Genomic DNA, 26600 nt, shown 5'->3' on the forward strand with positions numbered 1-26600 from the left:
TTGTCCAACTGAATGTACCTTTATTTTCCATGGCACAATCCAGTCTACATGGAAAAGTACTCTCACTCATGATTAATATCTTATTTCCATTTGGTATTTCATTGAAAACCTGGCATATCATTTTGCTCAAAATCACATAAAGGCCCCCCAAATTGATCCAGGGGTTTTCTCAAACAATACATTTTCTCTTCATTAGTCAAATCAGCATTTTGCTGACAGTGGAATGAAATGCAAGCGTGATACTGATGTTCATTAACAAAAAGATTATACTTTGCTTTCAAGTATAAAGATTAACCTTGAATGGCAGAGTGCCCAATATGATTTTCCAAATCGGCGACTAAGAACTTGAAAAGGAAAGTAAAAGAACTATTACACTCTTTTCCTGGAAATTAAGTCCCACAACCTGCATAAGCAAGGGCCCAAGACAGTGGAGAGGCAGCAGAGCTAAACAGAGGGCCCTCTTTATGTGGGTCAAGCCACTGAACGTGCTGCACCCTGCTGTGTCCTCCGTGAGGTCTGCTCTTCCCTGGCTTCAGATCACCTTGGTCCTCTGGTCGTACAGCAGCTACTTGGGAGTGTTTTGGTTGTAATATTTATAGTTCCGAGAATGAACCTGGATGAATCCCAGGGCAAGATGTCCCATTCAAAATATAGATGTTTTCATGGTACGATGGCCATTCTGTAGGTTGCATAAACATTGCCTCCTATGGGAGACAAAGCTACCTTCCTCTTTAGTGAGAGAGCACCGCATCTGGCAACACTGCCCGGTTCTGCCCGGCTAACTCTTCTTCCTATGCTCCCTCATGTGTGCAGCAATTGAACCAGCTATTTCTGCATTCTTCTTGTTCTGGCCAAAATAATCTAGAAATTCACCATCTGGTCCAATCAAGTACATTATTATTGTATGATCCACCTACAGAGAACAGAGTGGAGGAGATGACAAAAAGATTAGTAAAATAAGAAGTGAAAAAATGTTGCAAAATAAAAAAAACTACATTAATCCTTAATTAACCTTTATAGCATCTATTTTTCACACAATGGGCCTAAGCCTATTATAGCAAATGCTCAAGGATGTTTTATATTCCAGAAATTTGCACTGGCTTTTGCTTGAAATACCAGCTAAAACTCAGAATTGTTTTGGTTCCTTCTTTAACATACTCCTCCACAAACCTGAGAAAAGAATCCTTCTTTGAAGAGATGGCTGTTGCTGGCCTTCCTAAAACAGTCAGTGCTTGTGGCACAGCGATGCTTGATGGAAAGCGTCCATATTTACTATTATAATATCTTATCAGTCCCCTTATCCATATTAGAAACAGACATCACATTGAATTAAAACTATTAATGAGAAATTACAAAGTTCTTTGGTATATTCCTTTATGTTTTAGGCAGGATTGGCTATCAGTCATTACTGCCTAAATTCTACTTGTGATGTTTTATGAGAAGAAACCAGAAAACTTAGCACAGGTTTAATGATCTAATCTCTAAATTCTAACACTACATTTAATCCTGATATTAGCTATTCCAACAGAAATATGAAAACAAGTGTTTTTCTCCCCTAGGAAATTTTTTTTATAAATACCACTGAATGACTCTAACTGAAATAAATCATCCTAGAAACTCTTCAGGAGCCATAAAAGCTACACCCCTAAGGAATCATCTTCAATTCATTATCCATTTTCCTGGCAAAGTTCTTAAAAATATCCCTACAGCTTACTTAAGTTTAAATTGGTCTCAATTTTTTTTTAGTTATATGCTTCCACAAAATCTGATTTGAAATGAGCAGAAAAATTGGCTCTTGGAGTCCTTGGAATTTACTGCAGGCTTGATTGCCATTTGTTAAGAGAAAAAGAAAGATGGGAATGTGGTCACACATACCAACCTGGAGACACCTTCCGAACAAACATTATGTCTGTGAGGTTAGTATTTCTTTCTACACACATACAGTCAGAGACAGCAAATGGAAAAAATCACTTGTCTGTCCACATAAGGAAAGAATTTATATCAAAAAAGCTTGAAACAGCTGGTGATTTAATGTGTCCTAAAATAATTTATTTCAGAGGAAAGACAGGGGATCTATATTTCTCCATACATTTAATATAAGAATCAGAATTCAAGGCTCTCTGTTCAAGCCTTATTCTCCTGCTTACACCATTTTCTTTCCTTTTCTTCTATTCACTCTCTCCTTTAAAACAGACTTGCAGTCTGTTGAATTTACTTTATGAGGGTTCTTAGTATAAATTATGTTCTAGTACCTAATATAAATATTGTTCAATCCATAGCTGTCCATCTTTTCAATGGCCACTTTTCAGCATTCATTTGGGTTATGGGTAGAGCAGAGGAAATTGTCATGTTTCTAATATACAGTAAGTACTTCAAAGCTCTAACAGTTCCTAGTGTAAAAAAAGGAAATTACATATACTGACAAGTTCATTCACTTGTCACCTTAACCAGTGAGACAGGTATCCTTTTCCTCTACAGATAAAAACAGCGACTTGAGAGGGTATATTATATAATTAGAAAATGCCAGACCTAAGCTTGGTAACTAGATCTGACCAATCTCAAAGTCCACAATCTTTTCATATCACCATGTTGCCACTATTTCTACTGGAATTCTAATGGAGAGCTGCCACAGGATTCTTCTAATGTGTGAGGTATTTTTTTAAGATATAAATTTCTATTTTTTGAAAATTTAAGAAATTTCTATTTAGGTGCATAAATATATGCATATAAAAAAGAACACATAATGAGCTTATACAATGAAAAGAAAGTCTTCCTCCCATTCCCAACTCCCAGTGTCCCTCAGTTTTCCTTCTCAGAGGGAACCTGTCACTAGCTCCTTCTGTATTCTTCCAGGGAAATTTGCTCCATCTATTGGTGTATATATATATTCACAACCACATTTTTCTTTTTAAACAGAAATAACAGTATACTGCACTTGCTTTTAATTTAGCAATACGTTGGACACTGTTCTATACCAGAACACGCTTAGTTTTAAATGGTTGCTCAGTTTTCAGTCCTTGCTCTTTACAAATAATTCTAGATAGGTTATATCTGCAGGATAAATTCCACGAAGCAAAATTTCTGACCTAAAGAACATTCCACTCTAAATGTCAAAAGATTTTGCCAAATGCCCTCCGAAAAGAGTCTATCCATTTAATTCCTATCTGCAGTGCTTGAAAATGCCTATTGACCCAAATTCACTCCAATAGTCTATTTCCTGTTTTCCCAATTTATATTTTTACAGTATTATTTTATCTAATTTCCTGACCTTTGCTGATCTAATAATGTGAAAAATGGCACCTCATAACAATTTACATTTATTTTAGTATGATTGAAATTACATCTTTTCTTAGGTTTGAAAGACATTTGTATTTTTTTTCAAAAGTATTTTCAAATTACTCTGCAGATTTAACTTTCAATAGAACTCTAATGTTTGGCATACCAGTTTATACATACTATCAGTGCGAAAATTCCACTGACATTCAAGAGCCAAAAGTCTATCTGTTGTTGTTGTCTGAAATCAAGAAAACCTTAATCCATTATATTTTGGACTTAACCTTTAAGGTTCTCCCCTAAATTATAACAGAAATTTTCCCACGCCATCTTGTGGATGAAAATCTGTGACCTTAAGAGACAAGTTATCTTAACAAAAAACCTAAAAAGCTGGACAGTGTCTCCCCCTAATGGTTGATTTATCAAGTGGCTAACAATGAACTCAATTCTTGTCAAAAGGACAAATTCTTATGGCAGTAGAGCTATATTTTTCCAAACGGGGTCAGGAATGTATTCTGGAGGGTTCAACAAACCTTCCTAAGACATAAATACCTGCATTTATTTATTTAGTACGAAGAAACCAAACTAACCGACACAACTTAGACATTTATTTCAATGTCTAAGATAAGAAAGACTGACGGCCATATTCTTTTTATGAATATGGAGTAGAGTAGGCAGCCCTGCAGATAAATAACTGAGAATACCACTTGAGGGCCCAAACCTATTTTTGGTGTATATTTAAAATTCTTCTATCACAGAGCTATACACGACTGGTCACAGGCAGACTCAACATGAAAATGATCCACTCTCACAAGTCAAGACTGGGACCAGTCAAGGTGAATTATATGATCAAAGGTTTCAAAGTAATTTTAAATAGAAAAGTGTGGGGGGTGGGAGGGCAGTTCTGTTGGGCATCTGAACTCAAAAAACACAGATCACAGCAGTCTAACCCAAACTGTATTCCTATGGTGAGCAGTGCTTTGGTTTCAGCATAATACTTCTGTCATATTAACCAGATGTTTGAAATCTAAGTTCCAAATTATTCGATTTTGTTTTATTTGTAAAGTTTCCTTTTGACTTTACAGTTGTTTAACAGCAAAAAGGACAAGACGAAGGCATGTTACCTAGTTTAGGACTGTATGTATTTGCACAATTTAATAAAACTCATTTGACATTGGAAGCCAGACTGATCAGCTCACCTGCTCTCACTCATCATAAGATAAACACAAAGCCAGTTAATACAACTCTCTATAGAAAGAGTAAAGAAGCTTAAAAAAGTTCTTCCATTTGCTTCCCTAATCTTTTTTCTTTCCTTTTATGATGCAGGTATAGTAAGAAACCACAGTACAGTCCATTTACTGTTCTCAAACTTTAGGCTTAAGGAAATTGTTCATTTTGCTCTTGTCTCTTTCTCCCTTGAATCCCTGTTTCCCTAACTTTACAAGGTACAAAGTAGCCTACAAGGTAAGATTAGAGTGTGGACTTAAGGTGAAGGGGCCAGAAGCTGCTTTTAATTTAGGCTGTACACTACAGGGGTACACAGTGTGCTCAGTTCAGAAGCGATAGAGAAACTACACCCAGCTTAGAGACAATGCCCACATGAGCTATCCGCTCCGCACATCTGCCTTGGGATCCTTGGGTAGCTGGTGGATCAAGGAGTCAGGGTCCTGGCCACTGATCCTTCTACAAAACCAGTTATACAGCTGGAAAGGCTCTTAATGATTAATCACCTGGTCTAACCAATAGTACAAAGAAACCGGACTGACACAACTGAGAAAAAGCTGCAATAACACTAAAACACAATGCAACTTTTAATGTGATGGGGAAAAAATGTCCATACTGAGAAGAAAACTGTGCATCTGTGTACATGTGTGCATGTGTGTGGGTGCTTATCTTCTTCATTGGTGACTCACTGTCAAACCACTGATAAGAAAAAGAGCAAAGCAACTTGGGGCAGTGCTGATGAATGTGATGAGAGTTCTTTAATGTAAGAGCTACACGATCGCCTAACAGTACTTCCATTCTTCATCAGTAAAAAAGCATATACTGAACACTTAATTGTTTAAGGAATATAGCTGATATACAAGCAAACCTTACAGAAAATCCACCTCCCTATAGTTTTCATCTTTTCCCTGGTTTTCAGAATCTTCATTTAACCAAAAAAGTGCAATCCCCATGGCCTAAAACTGCTTCTTGAAAGGAGCATGAATTTTATACCTATTTGTGGGGATGGCAGAGAGGACAAATACAATGTTTTTAAATTAAAATAAGCTTTGCTCCCCAGTGATGGCTTCTTTATTTCCAACTTGGTGCCTAGATATCACATTTTATTGAATCTAAATGCCACTGATTTTTATACTGCCCCATAATTTTATGTGCCACAATAAAAGAGAAACCATGGACAATATTATGACAAAAGTGGACATAAGTTCAATGAGCATCCTTAAGAAAATCAAAGAAATATTCTTCCACTAGTCTTTCAAATATCCCAAATTCCTAAGGAATTGATGATGGTCTCAGGTTTCTTTCCTCTCTGAAGCTAGTCAGTCATGTAAGGGCTGGATGAGAATCTGGGGCCCAGGAGATGGCCAGGGTCAACTTACTATGTAGTCTTCGTCCTCATCCTTGGGACCAGGGCTGTAATACACTCTGTATGCTCTGGCCACTTGATCTACCTCTTCTTTTGTCCCAGTCAAGCCAACCAGCTTGGGAGAAAATTCTAAATAAAAAATTAGAGAGTGAAAAATGAGACGCAAGCAAACAACCTTCCTTCAAAAGACAGGATCGAGTCATGAAGCAGCCTCACTGCTACTTTCTTCCTGAGTCCCCAAAACATTTCCTTGTGTTTCAAAGGAAAAGAAATTCACATAGAACAAATGAAAATTCCCTATTATAACATATCATATCATTTTAAGATTACTTACTAAAGATGTGGAAGGAAACATTCTAATTTCCTAAATCACACTTTTTATTTAGTTATTTTTAAATTACTTATATATAGTTCTGAGATATGTTGAAGTGTAAAAGTATTATCATTAATTAAGTACCACAGTTTTTCACTGTATCAAGTGACAAAGAAGTCTGCCTCTCAATTAGTTCATACCAGGTCAAAAATCTGTATCTCATTTTCCAGCAAATCTTAATATAGGTATCAGGTTCTACTCTTTTAACTTCGGATGAAGACCTAGACAACTAATACTCATCATTCCAAAATAGCCATCATAATAAAGTTCAGAGCTTAGGGTAAAACAGCATGTATTTGCTGCTAAGGTTTTGGAATTTACTTAAGTGAGCTGTAGAAGTAATTTAAACTCCTGTATTTATCAGACTATTAAAACAACAGCCTGACATTTTACAGCAGTATCTTCTTCCAAAGGTCCAGAGAGCCAATTTTCATTCCTTAGACTAATTCATTCTAAACTGAGAAAGTACTGAGGTTAGAACAAGTAGGATGGCTTATCTTTCTTTTCCATTCTTTCAGTAAACAAGAAGAGAAAGATGAAGCCTGAGTTAGCTGCACATTTAAATATTCATATTTCAATGAACTAATGAAAGTGCAATATTTTTCTAAATATCTTAGATTAAAAAACAAAGTCCCCTCAAAAATGCAGTTAGTAATGGTCAGGTCATTACTCAGTGTACAGAAGTGCTGCTGAAGAAAATTATCATAAGATGAAGGGTTGTTATTTCAGTCAGGTACAGTAACTCAGATGTTTGTTCACTTGGGATAGCTATGGTTTGGTTAATATGTGTTAAAAATAACTGCCAACAGAGATGATGAATTGGAGATTGTTTATTGTCCAATGAGCTCATAAATACCTACTTTTACTGCCTAGGAAATAACTATAGTACTGTCTAAATTTCTGTCTAACCTACAAATTTTGGACATAAATTCTGTGTAATAAAAACTCCAAATCTTTAAGAGTAAAACATAAACTTTTGTAACCTTAAATTAGGCAAAGATTTCTTAGATATGAAAACAAAAGCACTATGTATAGAAGAATAGACTAATAAACTGAACTTCATCAAAATTAAAGACATTGTTACAGACTGGAAAGACAAGCCACAAACTGGGAGAAAATATTTGCATTTGCATTTCACACATCTGAAAAAGGATCTGTATTTAAGAATACATAAATCACTCTCAACATTCTATAAGAGATAAAACAACCTCATAATAAATGAGCAAAAGATGTAGCCAGACATTTCAACAAAGAAGACACACAGATGGCACATAAGATCATGAAAAGTTGCTTAAGATAAATAATCATTATGGTAATGCCAATTAAAACCACAATGAGATATGAACACACCTCTAAGAGTGGCTAAAATCTGAAAGACTGACCACCTCCAGTGTTGGTGAGGATAAGAGGAACTGGAACTTTCAAATACTGCTGAAGGCAATGTAAAACCGTACAACCTCTTTGGAACAGTTTGTCAGTTTCTTAAAAAGTTAAATATACATAAACCATATGATCCAGACATTCCACACCTAGGTAGTTACTTAAGAGAAATTAAACTGTGTGTTCACACGAAGACTTGTACATGGATGCTCTTAGAAGCTTTATCTGTAATAGCTAAAAATTGGAATAACCCAATGTCCATCAATGAACTACTGCTCAGCAATAAAAAGGAATGAACTACTGACACAGTCTACAACATGGATGAATCTCAATTACTGTGAGTGAAAGGAAGCCATACAAAAAAACAGAGTGCATACTATGTAATTTCATTTATATGAACATCTAGAAAATGCAAACTCATATTGACAGAAAGCAGATTAGTGGTTGCCTGGAAAAAGAGGAGTAGGGGAGGCAAGGGGTAGAAGCAACTAACAAGGGGCACAAGGAAACTTCTAGGGGCTATGTTTATTTTCTTGACTGTGTTGATAGTTTCACAAATGTATACTTATGTGAAGTTATCACAATTATACAGTTTGAATATATACACTTTACCTGTGTCAATGATACCCCAGTAGAGCTGTTAGAGATATTAAATACTTAAGTCCTTCATGAAACAAGTTTAAATACAACCTCAAAGTTTTAGAGAATATGCATTAGAACGTCATATAATAAACATAAATAAAAAACTATTCATTAATCTTCTGACCAGTAGCTTAAATAAATTTTACCAGAATTAAAATGCAAATTCCTGGGTTTTTTTTAATTCCTGATTTTTAAGCACCTACATTCTACACTATTATAACAAGAAAATCTGAACAGGTTTTTATTCTGATCACTCAGATTTTTCACATTTCCTTAAGTCCAGAGAAATTAAGCAACTTGCCTAACCTCACAGCTGAAACAGAACCTAAGTACTGGCCCTCAATTCTACTATACTTTGCAGTCCTTAAAAGTGCCTTCTAATAGATTTTTTTTCTTCCTCTAATAGATTTTAACCTGTATGTTGAGATGTTTGAATCGAAATTCTTCTACTGAAGTTATTAATGTGTTACTGTCATAATAAATAGTATATATTTATAAAATATACGTGCTATGAGTTAAAAATGTGTTTATATTTAATAATTCATTTTTAGTCTCCCAATGTACATACCCCAAGAATGTATGTTTGCCCAAATTTTACAAAGGAGAGAATGAGACACAGAGCTGGAATCAGAAACAAAGTGCCCTTACTCCCAATTCAAGGCTCTATTAACTTTGTTGATATACGAAAGAAACAACCAAATCTTTCCTTTGTAACAAAATAAAGATCAATGCACCAAGAACAGAGACACCTATTTCTTATCTATTTACTTAGAGCTATAATTACAACTCTGAGTCTTATCTGATTATTCACTTGTAAAATTGGGATATTACCTGCCTTGCCTTCTTCACAAGGTACTTAAGGTTCAAATGAGTTGGTCTTTCAAAAACTGTAAGAGCTAAGTAGATATAGAGTATTATTAAAAAACACACCTTTCACATAAGTTGCGATGGCTTCTTTTGTGTCTCTCTCTGGATCAATAGTGATGAAAAGCGGAGTTAAATTTGGCAAAGATGGAATACTATCTGAAAGAAAGGGTTCATTAGTTAGTATTCACACTCAAAGGGAGGGAACAGAAAACCAGCAATTAGAGTATAGTAAGTGCTACAACATGTTAAGGAAACACAGAGGGGCATCTAACATTCAGGTGGAGGTGACAGGGGAAGGGCTGGGGACGGCTTCCAGGTAGAACAGATTCATACACTATCTGTGGTAGACACAAATAAATATCCTATCAAATACCTACAATTTTGAGGCAGAGATGTTATATTACTCCTGATCACATCACTCGGATAACTTATTTCCTAATCCATTCTAATCTTATGTTTGTAGCCCGTGCCTTCCCCTGACCCTTCCACAACTCAAAGGCAAGGTAAACTATAAGGACTGAATATCCTGGAATAATTCATTTCAAGAAGGCAGCACCCCAATGAGAGGGAGGGGTAAGGGGTATGGTACTTTTGGGTTTTTTCTTTTTTATTTCTTTTTCTGGAATGAAGCAAATGTTCTAAAACATGATCATGGTGATGAATATACAAGTACGTGATGATATTCTGAGTCATTGATTGTGAGCTCACATGGTGTATTATGAGCCATACACCATGTATGGAATGTTTGCATGTTAAGAATGCATGCGCTTGTATGCTGTTTTATCAATAAAAATTAAAAAGAAAGCAGCACCCAGTATTCTTCCTTCTAATGCAACGTTTTCTGGGTCATGATTGGCACTAATAAATACCACTGCTTATTGTAAGACTACAGATTTCCTGTGATCATCAGACAGTCCCTGGGGAAAGACAGTGGCAGTGATGGATGGGCTACAATAAAGGAAGAAATACAAGAGCAGATAAGGGAGACCTATCATTGACAAATTTAAGAGATCTAATATTTACCATTAAAATGGGCTTCCTTTGGTGGGAAAGGTCACAGGAACCAAAGCAACCAACTAGCCTAATGTTGAGATTTTTTTTTTTTTTTAACATGGGCAGACACCAGGAATTGAACCCGGGTCTCTGGTACGGCAGGTGAGTACTCTGCCTCTGAGCCACTGTAGCCCACCCTAATGCTGAGATTTTATATTCTCACAAACCAAATAATTACAATGCCCCACCTAACAGTTAAACAAGAATATGGAAAACATAGTAACATTAGGACATTAAAGGCATATAGTTTTTATACTGGTAGCTTCCTTACCTATTTCATCCACGACTTGAATCATTTTTTCTAGTTCTTCTGGACAGATATCAGGGCAATGGGTGAAACCAAAATAAATCAAAACCCACTGGCCCAGGTAGTCCTTGTCAGTTTTAGGCTCTCCAGTATGAGTTGTGAGGGAAAATGGTCCCCCAAGTAAAGGCTTTCCTAGGCTTCGCTGTCGTTCCTTCTCTAGCCCTTAAAAGGAAACAAACACACACATCAAAATAAGTAGATAAATAAAAGCTCTTCTAACCACAGGCATTCAAATGTTTGATAAATGGTTAATACTACACTTTTTGTAAGGGGAGAGGGTATAAAACGTAGAAGAAAAGTCTTAGACTTTAAAGGCTTAAAAAATCTTCTAAGAAAAATAAGCATACAACAATAAAATATAAGCAAAGTAAACTTTATGGCTATTTACTGAAGATTACAAGAAAAAAAGTAGTAAGAATATCTTTTCATGTTCCAGAACAATTCAGTCCTAAGACATTAGAAGTGGCTATGGTGGGGGTGGGAGAAGGGCCACTGTGGCCCAGAGCATAATGTCTGAGCCCAAGTGGGGTAAAGTGGATGGCCTGGCACACAGAGTCTAAGCCCAAGAATGCTGGAGATGGGACAGCATTGGTAGGCCCTTAGTTACATATAAGGGTGTGATAAATAAGTAAATGGATTAAGGATAAGAGAGTTAAAAATGGAAAGGGAATCCAGACCTGGCACCATGGGATCAACAACTACATCCTGACCAAAAGGTGGAAAAGAAGTGTAATTAATAAAGTATCAGTGGCAGAGAGCTCAAATAGAGTCGAGAGGCTACTCTGGAGGTTGCTCTTACGTAAGCTTCAATTAGACATTGCTACCTATCATAACCTGCCAATCCCCAACCAGGACCATTCCAGCCAATTCTAAAGAACACAATATTCCACAAGGATTCCAGGCACTAGAGTAACTTTCTAGAAACCTACAACCTCCCGATAGGTCCCGGTCCAGACAAATCCTGAAACCTAGCGCAGCCTCTCCAGAACATCAGAGAGTTCCATCTCCCTACCCCATGTTAGTGACAGACTCTTTCAATATCAAAAATTTAGAACTGTGATAGCCCAAACAACCCCAAAGGGAGGTATGGAAAGATCAAAGGTAATGGCGGAATTATACATAGAAGATAGGACTTAACAAATGAATATGAATGCTAAATCGTTAAATTGATCTCTTTTGGTCTCCAGTATTTTAGAGCAGCTAGAAGTAAAAACCTAAAATTATGAAACTGTAACCCATGTCAAAGTCTGCAATATGTTCTACAACTAACTGTAGTGCTGTGGTTGGAAATTTATAGCTTTTTTGTATATACATTATTGTTCACAAAAAAAGAAGGAAAAAAAAGTCAATTGTGATGATTAAAAAAGCATTTAAGCCTTCTAGCCTCCTATACTCTGGGACAGCTGGAAGGAGAAATATGAGAGGATCATATAGTAGCCCATGACAAACTCTAGGATCTATTCTGTAACTACTTTTTGAAGCATGCTCAGAAAACTATTGCTTTTTTATTTCTCTGCTTTGTACATATGTTTATACTATACAATTAAAAAAAGTTAAAAAAAAAATGGAAAGGGAGTTAGAATTACAGAAAGGGGAAACACTAGAATAAGCCCTGCAGTACAAGAATTGGACGTACTGGTCTGAATGTATGGTATCAATATTTATATAGAGATAAATACAGATATAAATGCATACATACATTTCCTAGCTCTGCCCACTGTGAGGATTTGGGAGCACAGACACCCCAACAGCAGTAAGCCCAGACCCTGACTTTTAAATATCATTCTTTACTAAAAGCAAACAGGGCTTTGGGAGAAATGGCTGATACTAATATCAAGGATAGGACAAAAAAAACACAAGATGAGCCTGAAACATCTTGTGCCGGAAAGTAAAGAACTCAAAGAATATTGAAGACATCTAAAGGAAATGTAAATCTGCTTGAAGGGACTTCCACTGGCCAAGCTGGGACAATTAGAGCACCAAAATAAACAGATTAGTGCTCGCTTTGGCAGCACATATACTAAAATTGGAACGATTGAGAGAAGATTAGCATGGCCCCTGTGCAAGGCTGACACAAATTTGTGAAGCATTCCACATAAAAAAAAAGAGAGAGAGAGAGAGAGGGATTATAATAATTAGGAACCAAGAGTTCATATTGATAGAAATGAATAAACTCAAAGTTTGATGGGGAACCCGTATAAACAATACAAATCATAAGATACATACTAATTACACACTCAGTGTGTCAGTGGAAGCCTGACAGATTCCATTTTACTCAAATGGTCCAACTGAATATCATCAGTATGGGACACATCATCTGCATAGATGAAGCGAGAACACATAATTGTTTTTGCATCATTCCTGCCAAAGATGCAAGACCTGAATCTAATAAGGAATATCAGACAAACCCAAACTAAGGAACATTCTACAAAATATGGGACCTGGAATCCTCAATGGTATCGAGGTTATGAAAGTCAGGTAAAGACTGACAAACCATTACAGACTAAAGGAGACTAAAGAGACCTAACAACTAAGTACAAGGTATGGTTCTGAACTGAATTTCTTTCGCTATAAAAAGACATCAAGTGGCAAAACTTGAATGAGGTCTGATGGAATGGTAGTAACATATCAATGTGAATTTTCCAATTTTGATGGTTGTATTGTGGTTATGTTAAAGAATGGCCCTATTATAGGAAATACACACTAAAGTCTGTGGGAGAGGAGGCATCTGAGAGATAGTTTAGAAACACTTGTAAGATTGTTAAATACTTTTTTTTAATAAAACAAATATTACTACTGAAAGTGAAATTCCAAACTAAAGTTAAAAGTAACGTGCATAATATATTGTCTCTGCTACTAATTTCCTAAATTCACTTTTGTTTCTTTGTGAAACTAAAGGAACTACAGCTTCTTACAATATAGAAATTATATTGATAAAATACTGCTTATGTAAAACAAAAATACATGCATCAATGTATAGATCTTACATTTCTAAAGTTCTAAAATATAATTTCTCACTCCTAGATTTAAACATTTCCCATTGTACAATCTCATCAAAAAAGAGTCTAAAGTTAAGAATCGAAACAGATTTAGGTGATACTTTAAAGATTTACTGGAAACTTCTAAACCAAATTTTAAAAACCCTGAAACGTTCACTGAAAATTTAGTTCTTGTAAAGAATTTCTGAACACCTCAAGATGCTAATACAGAGCAGGTCCCGAGTTCCTAGAACAGGTTTTCAGTCTCTCCTCTCTTCCTTTCCCTCTGCTGATTGATACCCAGCATTCAGCAGTATCTACGACACTTCCTGAAAGCCTTCCTGAATCTCTAGGTTGGCTATACCTGTCTGTTTTCCTTTGGCTTTTAGAGAACCTTGAGCTTTCTTCTATGCTGATAGAACCTCATCTAGTGAAATCCTTTACTTCTACGTGTTTTCCCATCATGAGAACTTCAAGGGCTTGGCTGCATTTTAGCTATCTTGTACCCTCAGAATTTTATACTGTCCATGTTTAAATCTGTCCATGATGAGTCTTAAGATAGTGGTATCTTAAATTGGATTCAACTTTAATGGATAAAGGACATAAATGGAGAAACAGGCGAAAATAAATAAGGTCTGTAATTTAATTAATAGTATATCTATTTTAACTTCTTAATTCTGGCAAATGTGCTATGGTTAGGTAAGATATTAACACTGGTGAAGCCTGGTAAAGGGTTTATGGGAACACTCTAGACCATCTTTGTGACTCTTCTGTACATTTAAAATTACTTCAAAATAAAAACGTTTAAAAACAAACAAAAAAAAGATGTTAGTCCATAGACAGCTGACCAGATGATACCTACTTACTTTCTGTCTTTTCTTTCTTGAAGTATTTCATTCCAGCCAATAAAGCACCTCCTACTGCAAATGTCAAAGCTAAGGACCTCCAGGAAACAGGCTACTGGGGCAGAGATTTCAAAAAAAAATATTACTGTGATGTAAAAATTTTAACTATATAAAATTTATTAATGTTTAACATACACACAAAGAGGCCTTGACGATGCTAAATGTGCAGGATCTTTCAGCTTACTTTTGCATGCTGACAGTTTCTGTAGCTGCAATTATGCCTGAGATTCTCACAGGCAATTACAGAGGCACTCATTTCCAAGGGAAAATTCCCCAGGCTAATTTATTTTCATGTGAAAAAACAACTCAAAGAAGTTGAAGTATCATAATTAAGATTTAACTGCTGATTTAAAATTCAGTTAAATCACAGGCTTGTGCCAATGCTGACAATATTAATCAGTAAGGCTAGGGAGGTTAACATAATTCTGGCTTCCAGAAATAACGAAGCCAAAGTTGAAAATATGTCTGGAAGAGGAGCTACCTGTAGATGGCATCAAGTTCTTTGTACTTTTACAAGTCTCAAAATAATAAGACGGTGGCTACCTTGGCTTAATGTTCCCTGAAAACCACCTTCTTTTATCTACCATGAGGCGGTAGTGACTCTTATTTTGGGGTCAGAACTGTAAGCCCGATAAAAGCATTTCCCAAGAAAAACGCACACCCGGCAGCCAAATAAAGTTCACATTTTGCTTCGATTTCAAGGTATTCATGGATCCTCTGAAGGGAGATTACAGTGACAAATCATATAACTATTATGACACGTTAAACTTAAGGCTGAGACGCCTGAGACACTGTAAGCGCTGGCTAATGTTCGAGCCTGAGTATTTAACCACGTGGAAAGGGTGTAGGATCTCAAATTCTCTCGGGTCGGAGCCACCAGCAAACCTGGGGAAACGCGAGGCGAGATCCTGTGATTCAGACAAGCCGGGTGAATTGAGGACAATTTCAGGCCAGGCCGAGTGGTTTCGGAAATTATGGTCAAGTGGGATGAGAAGTCCACAAAGTCATCCGACAACCACGACGAGCAATGGAAAGGCTCCAGCTCGGCACTCACCCCGGGCTGCGAGGGGCGCGTGGGGTCTCTTCCGCTCTTGGGCCGCGTGCCTGACGACCCCGGCGGAGGCGGCATCTCCGTGCTGAGGAACCGGCTTCCCAATTGCCCCGCAGCTGCCCGCGAGCCCCCGGGCCCTGAGGGCCGCCACACCTCCCCTCGCCGCACACAGAACTGCCTCAGCCAGACTCTTGTGGCTGCCTCAGCCGGGCTCCAAAGCTCGAGTCTGTGGGACAAAAAACGCCACAGTCGGCCATCCGGAAGCCGACGGCCGGGAGGGAGTATAAACGCCGCCATGAGCTTAGAGACGACAGCGCCTCCTTTCACCCGCCCGGCGACTTCCGGTACCGGTTCCGCTTCCTCCGGAAGTCAAAGCGGGCCGCTTTTTCCGCTTCCGCGTCGCTTGGTGGTTGCGCGGAAAGTGAGTGCGGTCACCTAGCGGGTGGTCGGGGAACCTTTCGCTGAGGAGCCGGGGTGCTGGTAGGTGGCTGCTGGTGGATGGAGGCGGGGCCGGCAGTGGGCTGCACTCTCCCGGGCCGGGACTGGGCAGGCAACGAGGCCCCAGGTAGGCGCTGGCCCTGGAAGGGGTTCGGGTTGCGCTGCTGGGTCGGGCCCTAGCGGTTCTGAGCGCTGGGGGCACACTGTGGCGTCCCCACCCTCGGAGGAGAGAAAACCGCATCCGGAGGCATCCCCGGCACCCCCGACTCTCCTGTCAGCCTCGGCTTGCTCAGGGTGTTGTTGGCACCTTTGCATGCCTTAAGTAGAAGCAGACCTTTGCGCTTGAACTATCTGGACTTTTTAAGCATTTTATTGCTGATAATTGTAGTGGTTAGGTGACAAGAGCGAGTTCAGAATGGCTGAAGCGCCCAATGCTTCGTTATTTCCACGGTATAATGTAACTTAATCATAAAGGACAGCCGTGCAGTGCTGCGTCCTATCTCATTCCCAACTTGGTCCCACTTTCTTCTGTAAAATGTTCTCGTTGCCTCCTTAGCCCCCTTCAGTTTTGTGTTTTTAAATTTGTCGAAGAGTTCCTTGTCTGGGACCACCTATCTTAACTTGGGTCCAGCCCTATTCTGATTAAGTGTAAGACAATACGTAGGCTTATTTTATCTCTTCTTGGGAAAGTAGTTGGGATGTGGTGGATTTACATAATCCCGGAAAAGGACAGACAAATTGTCCTCTAATTCTCTTAACCACAGATCCCCATCCTGCCTGACCTTTTAAAGGGGGTTTCCGCTGATGCTGAAAACAACTCCTTACCCAGTGATTTGGGGACTGAGTGCGTATCTTTTCTATGTTGGCCTCATAGGCTAAAGTGCTGTTCTCACGCAGGAAAGCTGTAGTCTAGTATTACCTGTGCTTGGGCTAGACTTTTCTGGAGTTTCTGCACAGAGTTACGAGAAGTTTTAAATGTTTGCTCAGCACTTCAAATCGTTTTTAACCAAACTAATTTTCCTATACTGAAGTTGCATGGGTGTAAGATTTTTACCCTTTTATTTCTTTGTCCAGGGAAAGGTTTTTCCTCTAGTTGACAAACAAAACAGTGAGCATATGAAATTATTGTTCGGCTCAATTGTGGGTTAATTAATCAAACACCATTATATGTTAAATTGAATTCAATATTGTTTTCAGCTGATGTATTACATTTTATTTGCCAAGGAAACTGCTTTATACTTAATTTGGTTGTTTACCAAAGCATTTTTATACAACTTCTTCAATTAATGTATAATACCAAATAAAATTCTAGTTTCTAGAACAATTCTTTGTCAAAGTAGGCATTTAATAACTGTTTTGAATGAATTACTAATACTGCCTCTGAGCCTGATTTCATGGACTCATGAGCATCTAGTGTAAACCTATCACTTTTATTACTATTATTAAGCCACAAGATCACCAAATAAGAATTTAAAAAAAACAAACATGTAGATACTTGAAAGAAACAGAGCATGGAGAATACTAAGTAATGTTTGATTATACTTTGTGATTGACTTAACTTTAGGCTGGTTTGACTAGAATAGCTAGGCCTTAAACTTTATGTAAACTCTGTACTGTAACTTCTTTGCTCTATCTCAGGCCTAAACTAACCCCCTCTCCCCCATACCTAGCCACAAACATTTCCACCTGGAGTTCCTCCACTTTCCTGTTATTGTAAGATTTCACCATTTTTCTAAGTGTGAAGACACCTCCCTGCCATAAGTTTTTAGCACCCCTCTTAGTCTTTCCATAACCACCTATCCCATGGACTCTGTATATAAAAGTTTTGCGTGCCCACCCCTTCTCTGAGATATTTCTGAGTCTCTCTGTATTGCAATAATCCTGTTTCCCTGTCGCATTAGTCTCCTTTTAATAAAGTCTGTTCTTACTAATGTCCAGACTTTCTTTTTTTTTTCTTTTGCTTCACACAACAGTGTGAAGGAAACATGCTTTTCAGTATAGTGCTGTTCTCCTTCACAAGTTCATTATAGATGCTTGAGGATTTTCTGCAAGGAAACTTCTGCCAGTCCTGAGTATTACAGAATTTTATTAGTAGTATCATCTTGCAGAAAGTTTTCAGCAATTAAACATCCCTCGATATTTTATTCTTAAAAATCACTTATGCCTAAATTGTTTTCGCAAAATGCTGGTTGTTAAGCCAGCACCATGACTTTTTGTAGTTTTGAGAGAAAATCTTGTAAAATTTGCTCCATTATTCTGTTCTCTAAAAAGTTGCAGTGGTTTCAGTTATCTGGAGGCTCACTAGACAGACATATTTGCAGATATATAATTAAAAGATGTTTTTCTTAACATGCTTATAGTGCTTTGTGGTTTACAAAATAGTTTGTTCTGTGTTATAACTAAGTTGAATCTTACAAAACTAAGTTCATTAAAAACTTCCTATTTTCCTTTTTTTTCTAAAGTAAATACCTGCTCTAATTCTCCCAGACTTTTTCTCCTTAGGGGTGGTTTTTTTTTTCTTTTTTCTTTTTTAACTTTATTTTATGGATATATTGAAGCAAGCATAAAACTAGAGAGAAACCTTATGTACATTACTAGCTTCAACAATTATTATTTATCCTTTGCTTTCCCAGTTTTTAGTTTTCATAGGAAAGGGGGTAGTATTTTGAAAGAGTTCTACAGCATTAGAATGTGTATTCATTTTAAGTTTACCCACCAGAGATGGCTTTAACTTTGATCGGTCTCTGTCCAAGACTAGTCTCTGAGCTCTCTGGCATCTCCCTGAACCATTTAAAAAAAAAAAAAGACTTGACGTAGCCAGGAGAATCAGTTCCCACATAACTTGGATCTTCTCATTCTGCCTTACTTCTAATCCTGGTTTTCTTTCCATGAACATGGCCATGTCCTCTCTTCTTGCCTCCGATCCTTCCCTTAACAGATCACAGTTTGAATGTAGGTTTCTGTTTTTCACAATCATTTATTTAATAAAATTGTATGTCCCCTCTCCTTATGCTTATTTTTTAAAAGTGGTATGTGTTCAGCATTTTGTATCTCTTTCTACCCCAGAACACATAGCTGTGTGTGGCTCTTGGTGGTTCTCTCCACAGTGCTTGTCTTTTTTTAAAATGTTGTCAAATCTTAGCGTAGCCCTGATTTTCCCTAACCTCAACTGTGTCCCAGTGGAAGATGGGACTTTTGGTAGCATATGACAGAAAACCAATTCCGTTTGGCTTTAAGTTCAAAGGAGAATTTATTGGCTGATAAAACTGAATTCTAAGGGTAGTTCAAGCAGGAACAGGTGGGCCCAGGTATTTGACTTTTTCCAGGAATCTACTTTGTTCCATCATTCAGATTAGCTTTCTTCTGTGTTAGGTTTATTCTCAGTTAACTGTTTCCCATCAGCTCTAGTCTTAGTTATCAGCATGGCAAAAAGAAGTTCAGTAGTTTTGCTAGTTGTTCCAGCAGAAGTCGCAAGGCTGATGCTTATTGACCCATCTTGGGTTATATGTCTACTCTTTACTATAACGAGAGGGAAATTGGCTGTTGTAGGCCTGTCAGAGATCTTTTGTTCACTTTATCACTTCCTCAGCCAGAGGTTGGAGGTCATACCAAATGGACTGAGAATGAGGAAATAGGAAGATGGCTTAAGAGAAATTAGGGTGGTATTACCAAAACAATGGGAAATGAATGTTGGGTAGGCAAAAAGAACAGTCATCACCTTCAGGACATTATGCTGAGCGAGATTAGCCAGAAACAAAAGGACAAATACTGTATGGTCTCACTAATATGAACTGACATTAGTGAATGAACTTGGAGAATTTCAGTTGATAACAGAGACCATCAGGAGATAGAAATAGGGTAGGTACTGGGTAATTGGAGTGGAAGGGATACAGATTGTACAACAGGACTGATTGTAAAAATTCAGAAACGGCTAGCACAATACTATAATACAATACTAACTATAATACAATAATGTTAGAACACTGAATGAAGCTGAATGTGAGGATGTATAGAGGGAGGAGGCCTGGGGGTACAAATGAAATCAGAAGGAAAGATACAATAAAGACTGAGATGGTATAGTCTAGGAATGCCTAGAGTGTATAATGATAGTGACTAAATGTTTGCAAATTAAAAAATGTTTTTGCATGAGGAAGACAAAGGAATGTCGTTACTGCAGGGTGCTGAAAATAGATGGTAATTAATATTTTGAAACTTATGTGTGAGACTAAAGCAAAAAATGTTTATTTGATACAAAATTTTTATTTTGACTAGTGCGTTTCCTAATATAACTTATGTGGACAGCTTAATTGAACACCATAATACTTGGAACCTTGAGTAGGGCATGAGATTTTGTAGGTTTGTCCTGAGTGATGCCCCAGTAAATCCCAGACAGATTTAAACAGTGAATAAAAAAGTATTTGCAGAGCCCCCTTGGGGGAATGGTGAGAAAGGGGGGAAGTTCAGCTTCCCCAAGTGGAGGATTCTTGATATTCTCACAAGCAGTGGGGACAACCAAAGCAATAGGCTGAGCCCCCAGTCTTGGAGTTTGTTCATAAGAAACTTAACCCGGCAAAGTGTAAATTAAGCCTAAGAGTCACCCCCAAGAGAACCTCTTCTGTTGCTCAGATGTGACCTCTCTCTCTCAGTCAACACCACAAGTAAACTCACTGACTGCCCTCCCCCTCTGTACATGGGAGATGAGTCCCAGGAGTGTGGACCTTCCTGGCAACATGGGACAGAAATTGTAGAATGAGTTGGGACTCAGAATCAAGGAATTGAGAAAACCTTCTCAACCAAAAGGGGGAAGAACAAAATGAGACAAAATAAAGTGTCAATGGCTGAGAGATTCCAAGCAGAGTTGAGAGGTTATCCTGGAGGTTATTTGTATGCATTAACTAGATATCACCTTTTTAGTTAAGGCGTGACAGAGAGGCTGAAGCGAACTGCCTGAAAATGTAGAGCAGTGATCCAGTAGTCATGTTTCTTGAAGATGATTGTATAATGATGTAGCTTTTGCAGTGTGACCGTGTGGTTGTGAAAACCTTGTGTCTGATGCCCTTTTTATCTACCTTATCGACAGACAAGTAAAACAGATGGATTAAAAATAAATAATAGGGGGAACAAATGTTAAAATAAATTGAGTAGATTGAAATGCTGGTGATCAGTGAAAAGGAGGGGTAAGGGGTATGGTATGTATGAATTTTTTTCTGTTTTCTTTTTATTTCTTTTTCTGAATTGATGCAAATGTTCTAAGAAATGATCATGATGATGAATATACATCTATGTGATGATATTGTGAGTTATTGATTATATAACAAGAATGGAATGAGCATATGGTAAGAATGTTTGTAAGTGGTTATGTTTCATAAATAAACAGCAGCCATCTATTGGAGAGAAGATCAAATTAATTGGAACCTGTGACTTCTGGGAGATTCACAGTACAAATTTTCACCTTATGGGCTCTGAGTAGTCCTTGGTGATATAGCCTTTAACCTTACTTAGAGGTAAAAGCAAACATGCTTATTTGTCTACAGGGAGAATGCATTCCCCTTAAGCTTTGGTGATAATATTTAATGTAATATACTTGTCAAATTATTTTTCTAGTCTGATTCTCCAATTAGTCTGTATATGGAACTGTAGAACTAGGGATTTTCTGTCTCTTGTAATTGTCACCGAGCTCTTCACCTTGCAGAACAGATCAACTCTTATTTATACCACCCCTCATACATGCTTACTCTGCTGGAGTTTTCAGATGGGGACTGAAGGAAGGGATGAACAAATAAAAAAAAAAAATAGTAACATGAGAATTCTAAGCCATGTTTCAGGATTTCTCTCTCTTTTCTGGTGCTGTTTTACCTGTTTTAGGGCTAGTTATACCCATAAGATTAAGGTGGAATGAAAAGCAGAAACTCATAACAGAGTGGACCAGATAGAAAGTTTGTCATTAGTGATTACTGTTTTAGAATGCAAAGAGGTCCCTATTTCTCAGGTCAAATTGAAATTGGAGCCTTATTGCTGGTTTGGGGTATTTGCCTCTGTCTCTGATAGAAGAGCTCTTGAAATTAGGATTTCACATGTCTGTAGAAAATTAGATAGGATCTGTGTAGATATATTGGGCAAATGACTGGAAACCAGGATCCGGAGAATAATTTTTAGAAATTCCCAGTGAATTTTTAGAAACAACTAGGTTTTAATTATAAAGTCAGACACACAGCAACAATTTATTAGTGTAGTCTTTATAAAAAATTAGTTGATGGTTTAGGATCTTAGCCTTTGATTTTATTTTATTCCTTAGTGTACTTGGGTCTTTTTTTTTTTTTACGTGTGCAGGCACTGGGAAACGAACCTGGGTCCTCTGGCATGGCAGGCAAGCATTCTTGCCTTCTGAGCCACCGTGGCCTGCCCGTACTTGGCTCTTTTAAGAGATCATTATAAATTTAGATTATAAACAACCTAATAAAATAATACTTTTTTTTTTAGATCTGACTTTGCTCTTCTTGACTACCCATGCAGGGCAGAAGTCATGTGTAAAAAGATATTTCCTTCCAGAGTTGTGGAGGCAGGAGAGTTAATATTCAATTAAAAAGAAAACTGGGGGTGGTGCAATGGTGGCTCAGTGGCAGAACTGTTGCATGCCACATCAGAGACCTGGGTTTGATTCCCGGTGCTTGCCCATGTTAAAAAAAAAAAAAAAAATTAAAAAGAAACTGGTAAGAATTAGAAAATTTGTTGAAAAATCAAGAACCACTGCTCCTAGAATTAATAATAGTTACATTAGTATCATAATTAATTTTTCTGTTAGATAATTTTGGTTTAAAATTATCCCTCTCCTATGCTTGCCTGCCATGCCAGAGGACCCGGGTTCGATTCCTGCTGCCTGCCCATGTTAAAAAAAAAAGAGATTATGAGAGACTTATTTCAGGTCACCTACCCACCAGCAAAGAGAAAAGATTCAGCCTAACACTTAATAACCCCTAATGAGAATCTGATGTATAAGGTACAATGAGTGAGTGTAATATACAACTGTCAAGTGAATCTTGAAGTTTCAATAGAACTATTTTGGTGCTCATGAATGAAGGGGTATGTGTTTGTGTGTTGTGTAAAACTAGTGCATATTTCTTAAAAATTAGAAATTACTCTAGATTTGAATTTGACTTTATTATTAGGATGATCATACCCTTTTGTAAATTGTTACTCTCCTAAAGGATAAAAGTTCTCATCTATTTTAAGATAAGAAAACTGAAGTGTTTCAAAGACTTGGTAATTTGGACCTAAAAAAATCTGACTCTAAAGCCCCCTGTGTTTCTCTCTATGCCAAGCTCTGCCTAGTGAATTAAACTGTTACATTTAATATACATTTTAGTATTTTCTTCAGTTAGAAAAATTAGTTGTTTATAACCTAGTTATCTTTTTTACATTTTATTTAGTTTATAGGAAACTTGTTTGGAGGTTATGGATGATAAGCCCAATCATGGATCCCTAAATGAGAGTTCAGAACTTCTATTCTCCTTTGGAGTAATAGCAGATATTCAATATGCGGATTTAGAAGATGGCTATAATTTCCAAGGAAACAGACGGAGATACTACAGACATAGTCTTCTTCACTTACAGGGTGCCATTGAAGACTGGAATAAAGAAAGTAGGCCACTCTGCTGTGTACTTCAGCTTGGCGATATCATCGATGGATACAATGCTCAGTATAAAGCATCGGAAAAGTCACTAGAACTTATTATGAGCACATTCAAAATGCTTAAAATCCCAGTTCATCATACATGGGGAAATCATGAATTTTATAACTTCAGCAGAGACTATTTAACAAACTCCAAACTTAACACAAAGTTTCTACAAGACCAGATTGTACACCATCCTGAGACCATGCCTTCAGAGAATTATTATGCCTATCATTTTGTACCATTCCCTAAATTCCGCTTCATTTTACTTGATGCTTATGATTTGAGTGTCTTAGGTGTGGATCAGTCTTCTACAAAATACCAGCAGTGTATGAAGATACTGAAGGAGCATAATCCAAATACGGAATTGAATAGTCCTCAAGGTGAATTATTCCTTTGAGCTGAGAATCTAAAACATTATCTTTAAATTCTCCAGCTACTTTTATTCAGCAGGAAGATGGACAATTAAGGTAAAAGTATATTGTTGCTGTCGTTCAGGGTCAGGATTTCTCACAAGCCTGATGTCCCATGGATTGATTGCATTTGATTCAGGATTCATTTATTTAGCAGATATTTGAATGCCTAGTCTGTGCCGTGTGCTTTTTCTAGGGCTGGCTATTCAGAGCTGTAAAAAAATACTTACAATATCCCTTTTTTTTCTGAACAGAGTGGAGGGAACAAGAGAAGTAGGTGAGCAGGACAGAGAAATGAAACAGAAATAAAGTTACTTTCATCGAGATAAGTGCTACCAGGAAAATAAAGCAGGGTCATTAATAGAAAAGACTAGGGATTTTTGTTTTAGATTAGGTACTCAGAGGAATCTTCTTTAAGGAGAAAAACTTAATCTGGGACCTGAAAGACAAAAAGGATCATTCTTAGGAAGTACTGAGGGTAAGTATTTCAGATAAGGAAAAACAAATGCAAAGGTCCCAAGCAGAATGAGATTTTGGCGTTTTTGAAGAACAGAGAAAAGGGCCACTGGAGTACAAGATCACTCTGGAGAGTAATCAGGAGCCACAATATGTAATGCTCTGTTGAACATAGCAAGGAGGTTGTATTTTATTTTAAATGTAATGGAAAGCCAGTGAAGCAATCGGAAAAGCATCAAGACTAGGATTAAGATACAGTACGGTTTATATATTCTAAATTCTTACGGTTTTTCATTTTAATGCCGATCAAATATTCCTAAAGGAAAGTACTAGTGTCCCCATTTTAGCTAAATTTGAATGTCTACATGAGGAAAAAAATGACATTTGATAGGTCTGACTTTCTGAATTCATTTCAGGGCTTTCTGAGCCCCAGTTTGTCCAGTTTAATGGAGGATTCAGCCAAGAACAGCTGACCTGGTTGAATAATGTTCTTACCTACTCTGACACGAACCAAGAAAAGGTGGTGATTGTGAGTAAGTATTTACATTGTTTACATGATTGCACTGGCATTTTAGGGAGTGGGAACAGTTAGGTTTTAAAGCATATGAACAGTAATTCATACTGATATCCCTTTTCTATTAAATGGATGCTTAGTTTAAAATTTTTTATTGAGAAAGATCATGACTATAAGATTAACATTTAAGGTTGAATGAGAAAAGAATTCTAAAATAGCGAAAGCATCTTATCATATATGAGAATTTGTAAGTTGGCTTTTTAGGTTTCAAGGTAGGATTTTCCCAGATAGGATCAATTTATATAGTAATTTTTTTTTATATGCCGTATGGAAAATCCTGTTATTGCAGCACCATTTGTTCAATTTTTGTTGGGGTTTTTTGTTTGTTTGCTTGCTTAAAGTGCACAGGGCTGGGTTTCGAACCCAGTCTCTCACATGGCAGGCGAGTCTACCACTGAACTACCCTTGCACCCCCTATATAGTAATTTTAAAATGAGAAATTTAGTTCAGACCCCACCAAATCTCAGCTTCAGAAGACCTGCCTTCCAGAGAAGTGGCCACCCCACAGTGGCCCCTACTGCCTCAGAAAGCCAGGCTGCTAAAACTGGGGTGAGTATAACAGACTCAGCTGCCAGTGGGTGCTGTCAGGTCTGTAGTAGATCTAATGTCTACCTCAGGGTTACAAGGACTTTGAATTTGTGTTTTTTCATTGAGAATGACTTTTTGACAGATCCACTGGCATCAGATTATAGGAATCTGAAGGTGCTTCAAATATGACCTTGCACACTCATGTTTCCATGTTTTGCGTACTCACACACATGAAAAACTGTGTTTGGATTTGGTCATGGGTTGGAGGCTGAGATCAGAGCCCTTGTTTTAGAATTGACATGGGCTGATGCATGAGGAGACTGGACTGGGAGTCGGAAGGACCAGATACCATTTTGGCTCTTGTTTTTATGAGCTATGTGACCCTGGGCAAATATCTAACCTACACACCGCAGTGTTCCTCAGTATTGCATCAAATGAAATTATGGATATGAACTATTTGAAAATGATAATGCTATTCAGATGGCTGATATTAATATAAAATTATATTTCTATGTATAAATATAATTTGTACTTAGTAATTTTCCACTGGTAAAAGCACATAGATAGAGGGCCGGCCATGGTGGCTCAGCAGGCAGAGTTCCTGCCTGCCATGCCTGAGACCCAGGTTTGATTACCGGTGCCTGCCCATGTGAAAAAAAAAAAAGCGCATAGGGCAGGTCACAGTGGCTCAGCAGGTAGAGTTCTCGCCTGCTGTGCTGGAGACCCAGGTTCGAGTCCTGGTGCCTGCCCATACAAAAAAAAAAAGCACATAGATAGAGTAGGAGTGTTTCTGCTGCCATCGGAATGCAAAAGTCTTGATTTAAGGCTTGGAAAATATAAGGTGCCCTCAGGGATTATTGGCATGCCTGTGACAGTATGTGGCTTTATAATAAGTGGTCTCAAAACTGAGATGCTCTTTACTTACATCTGCTCTTTAGTTTTCCACTGCTAGGCTGTACTTGTTACTTTAGAGAATATTGGAACTAAAAGTGACCTAGAGATTATTTAGTCAAACGCCTTTATTTTTATTTTTAACTTTTTAAAAATTTTTAACTATGTTTTTATAATATAACATATATATATACAGCAAAGAAAGAAAAAA

General features: G+C 37.5%; 2 protein-coding genes and 1 non-coding gene across 5 annotated transcripts in view; 2 read left to right on the plus strand and 1 right to left on the minus strand.

Moving 5' to 3' along the window:
* On the minus strand, positions 1–15779 carry SCO1 (synthesis of cytochrome C oxidase 1). Its single transcript, XM_077165997.1, has 6 exons — positions 15423–15779; positions 14330–14420; positions 10450–10647; positions 9189–9281; positions 5877–5992; positions 1–913 (listed from the first exon to the last, which is right to left on the minus strand). The coding sequence occupies exons 1-6, from the start codon at positions 15714–15716 to the stop codon at positions 779–781; spliced, it is 927 nt and encodes a 308-aa protein (XP_077022112.1). The 5' UTR covers positions 15717–15779; the 3' UTR covers positions 1–778.
* On the plus strand, positions 12482–12586 carry LOC143689210 (U6 spliceosomal RNA). Its single transcript, XR_013178669.1, has one exon. It is a non-coding gene; the product is annotated as a U6 spliceosomal RNA (small nuclear RNA).
* The window catches only part of ADPRM (ADP-ribose/CDP-alcohol diphosphatase, manganese dependent), a 15251-nt gene continuing 4353 nt past the window's right edge, over positions 15703–26600 (plus strand). Inside the window, exons 1-3 of one of the 3 annotated variants that reach the window (XM_077165995.1) lie at positions 15703–15840; positions 23285–23910; positions 24813–24929. In XM_077165995.1, the coding sequence (XP_077022110.1) occupies positions 23310–23910; positions 24813–24929 (718 nt within the window). In that variant the 5' untranslated portion in view covers positions 15703–15840; positions 23285–23309. Of the gene's footprint in view, positions 15985–23284; positions 23911–24812; positions 24930–26600 lie in introns of all 3 variants that reach the window. The other 2 variants (XM_077165993.1, XM_077165994.1) reach the window with 2 other exon arrangements.

This window comes from Tamandua tetradactyla, chromosome 6 (genome assembly GCF_023851605.1).
Source record: "Tamandua tetradactyla isolate mTamTet1 chromosome 6, mTamTet1.pri, whole genome shotgun sequence".
In the NCBI taxonomy this organism is placed as follows: domain Eukaryota; kingdom Metazoa; phylum Chordata; class Mammalia; order Pilosa; family Myrmecophagidae; genus Tamandua; species Tamandua tetradactyla.

Coding starts and splice junctions, on each gene's coding strand:
- SCO1 (XM_077165997.1), bottom strand. CDS start 15,716: ATGGCGGCGTTTATACTCCCTCCCGGCCGTCGGCTTCCGGATGGCCGA. Junction 14,421..15,422: donor CGCGCCCCTCGCAGCCCGGG/GTGAGTGCCGAG, acceptor CTGCCCCAGTAG/CCTGTTTCCTGGAGGTCCTT. Junction 5,993..9,188: donor CATCGCAACTTATGTGAAAG/GTGTGTTTTTTA, acceptor TTTTTTATTTAG/AATTTTCTCCCAAGCTGGTT.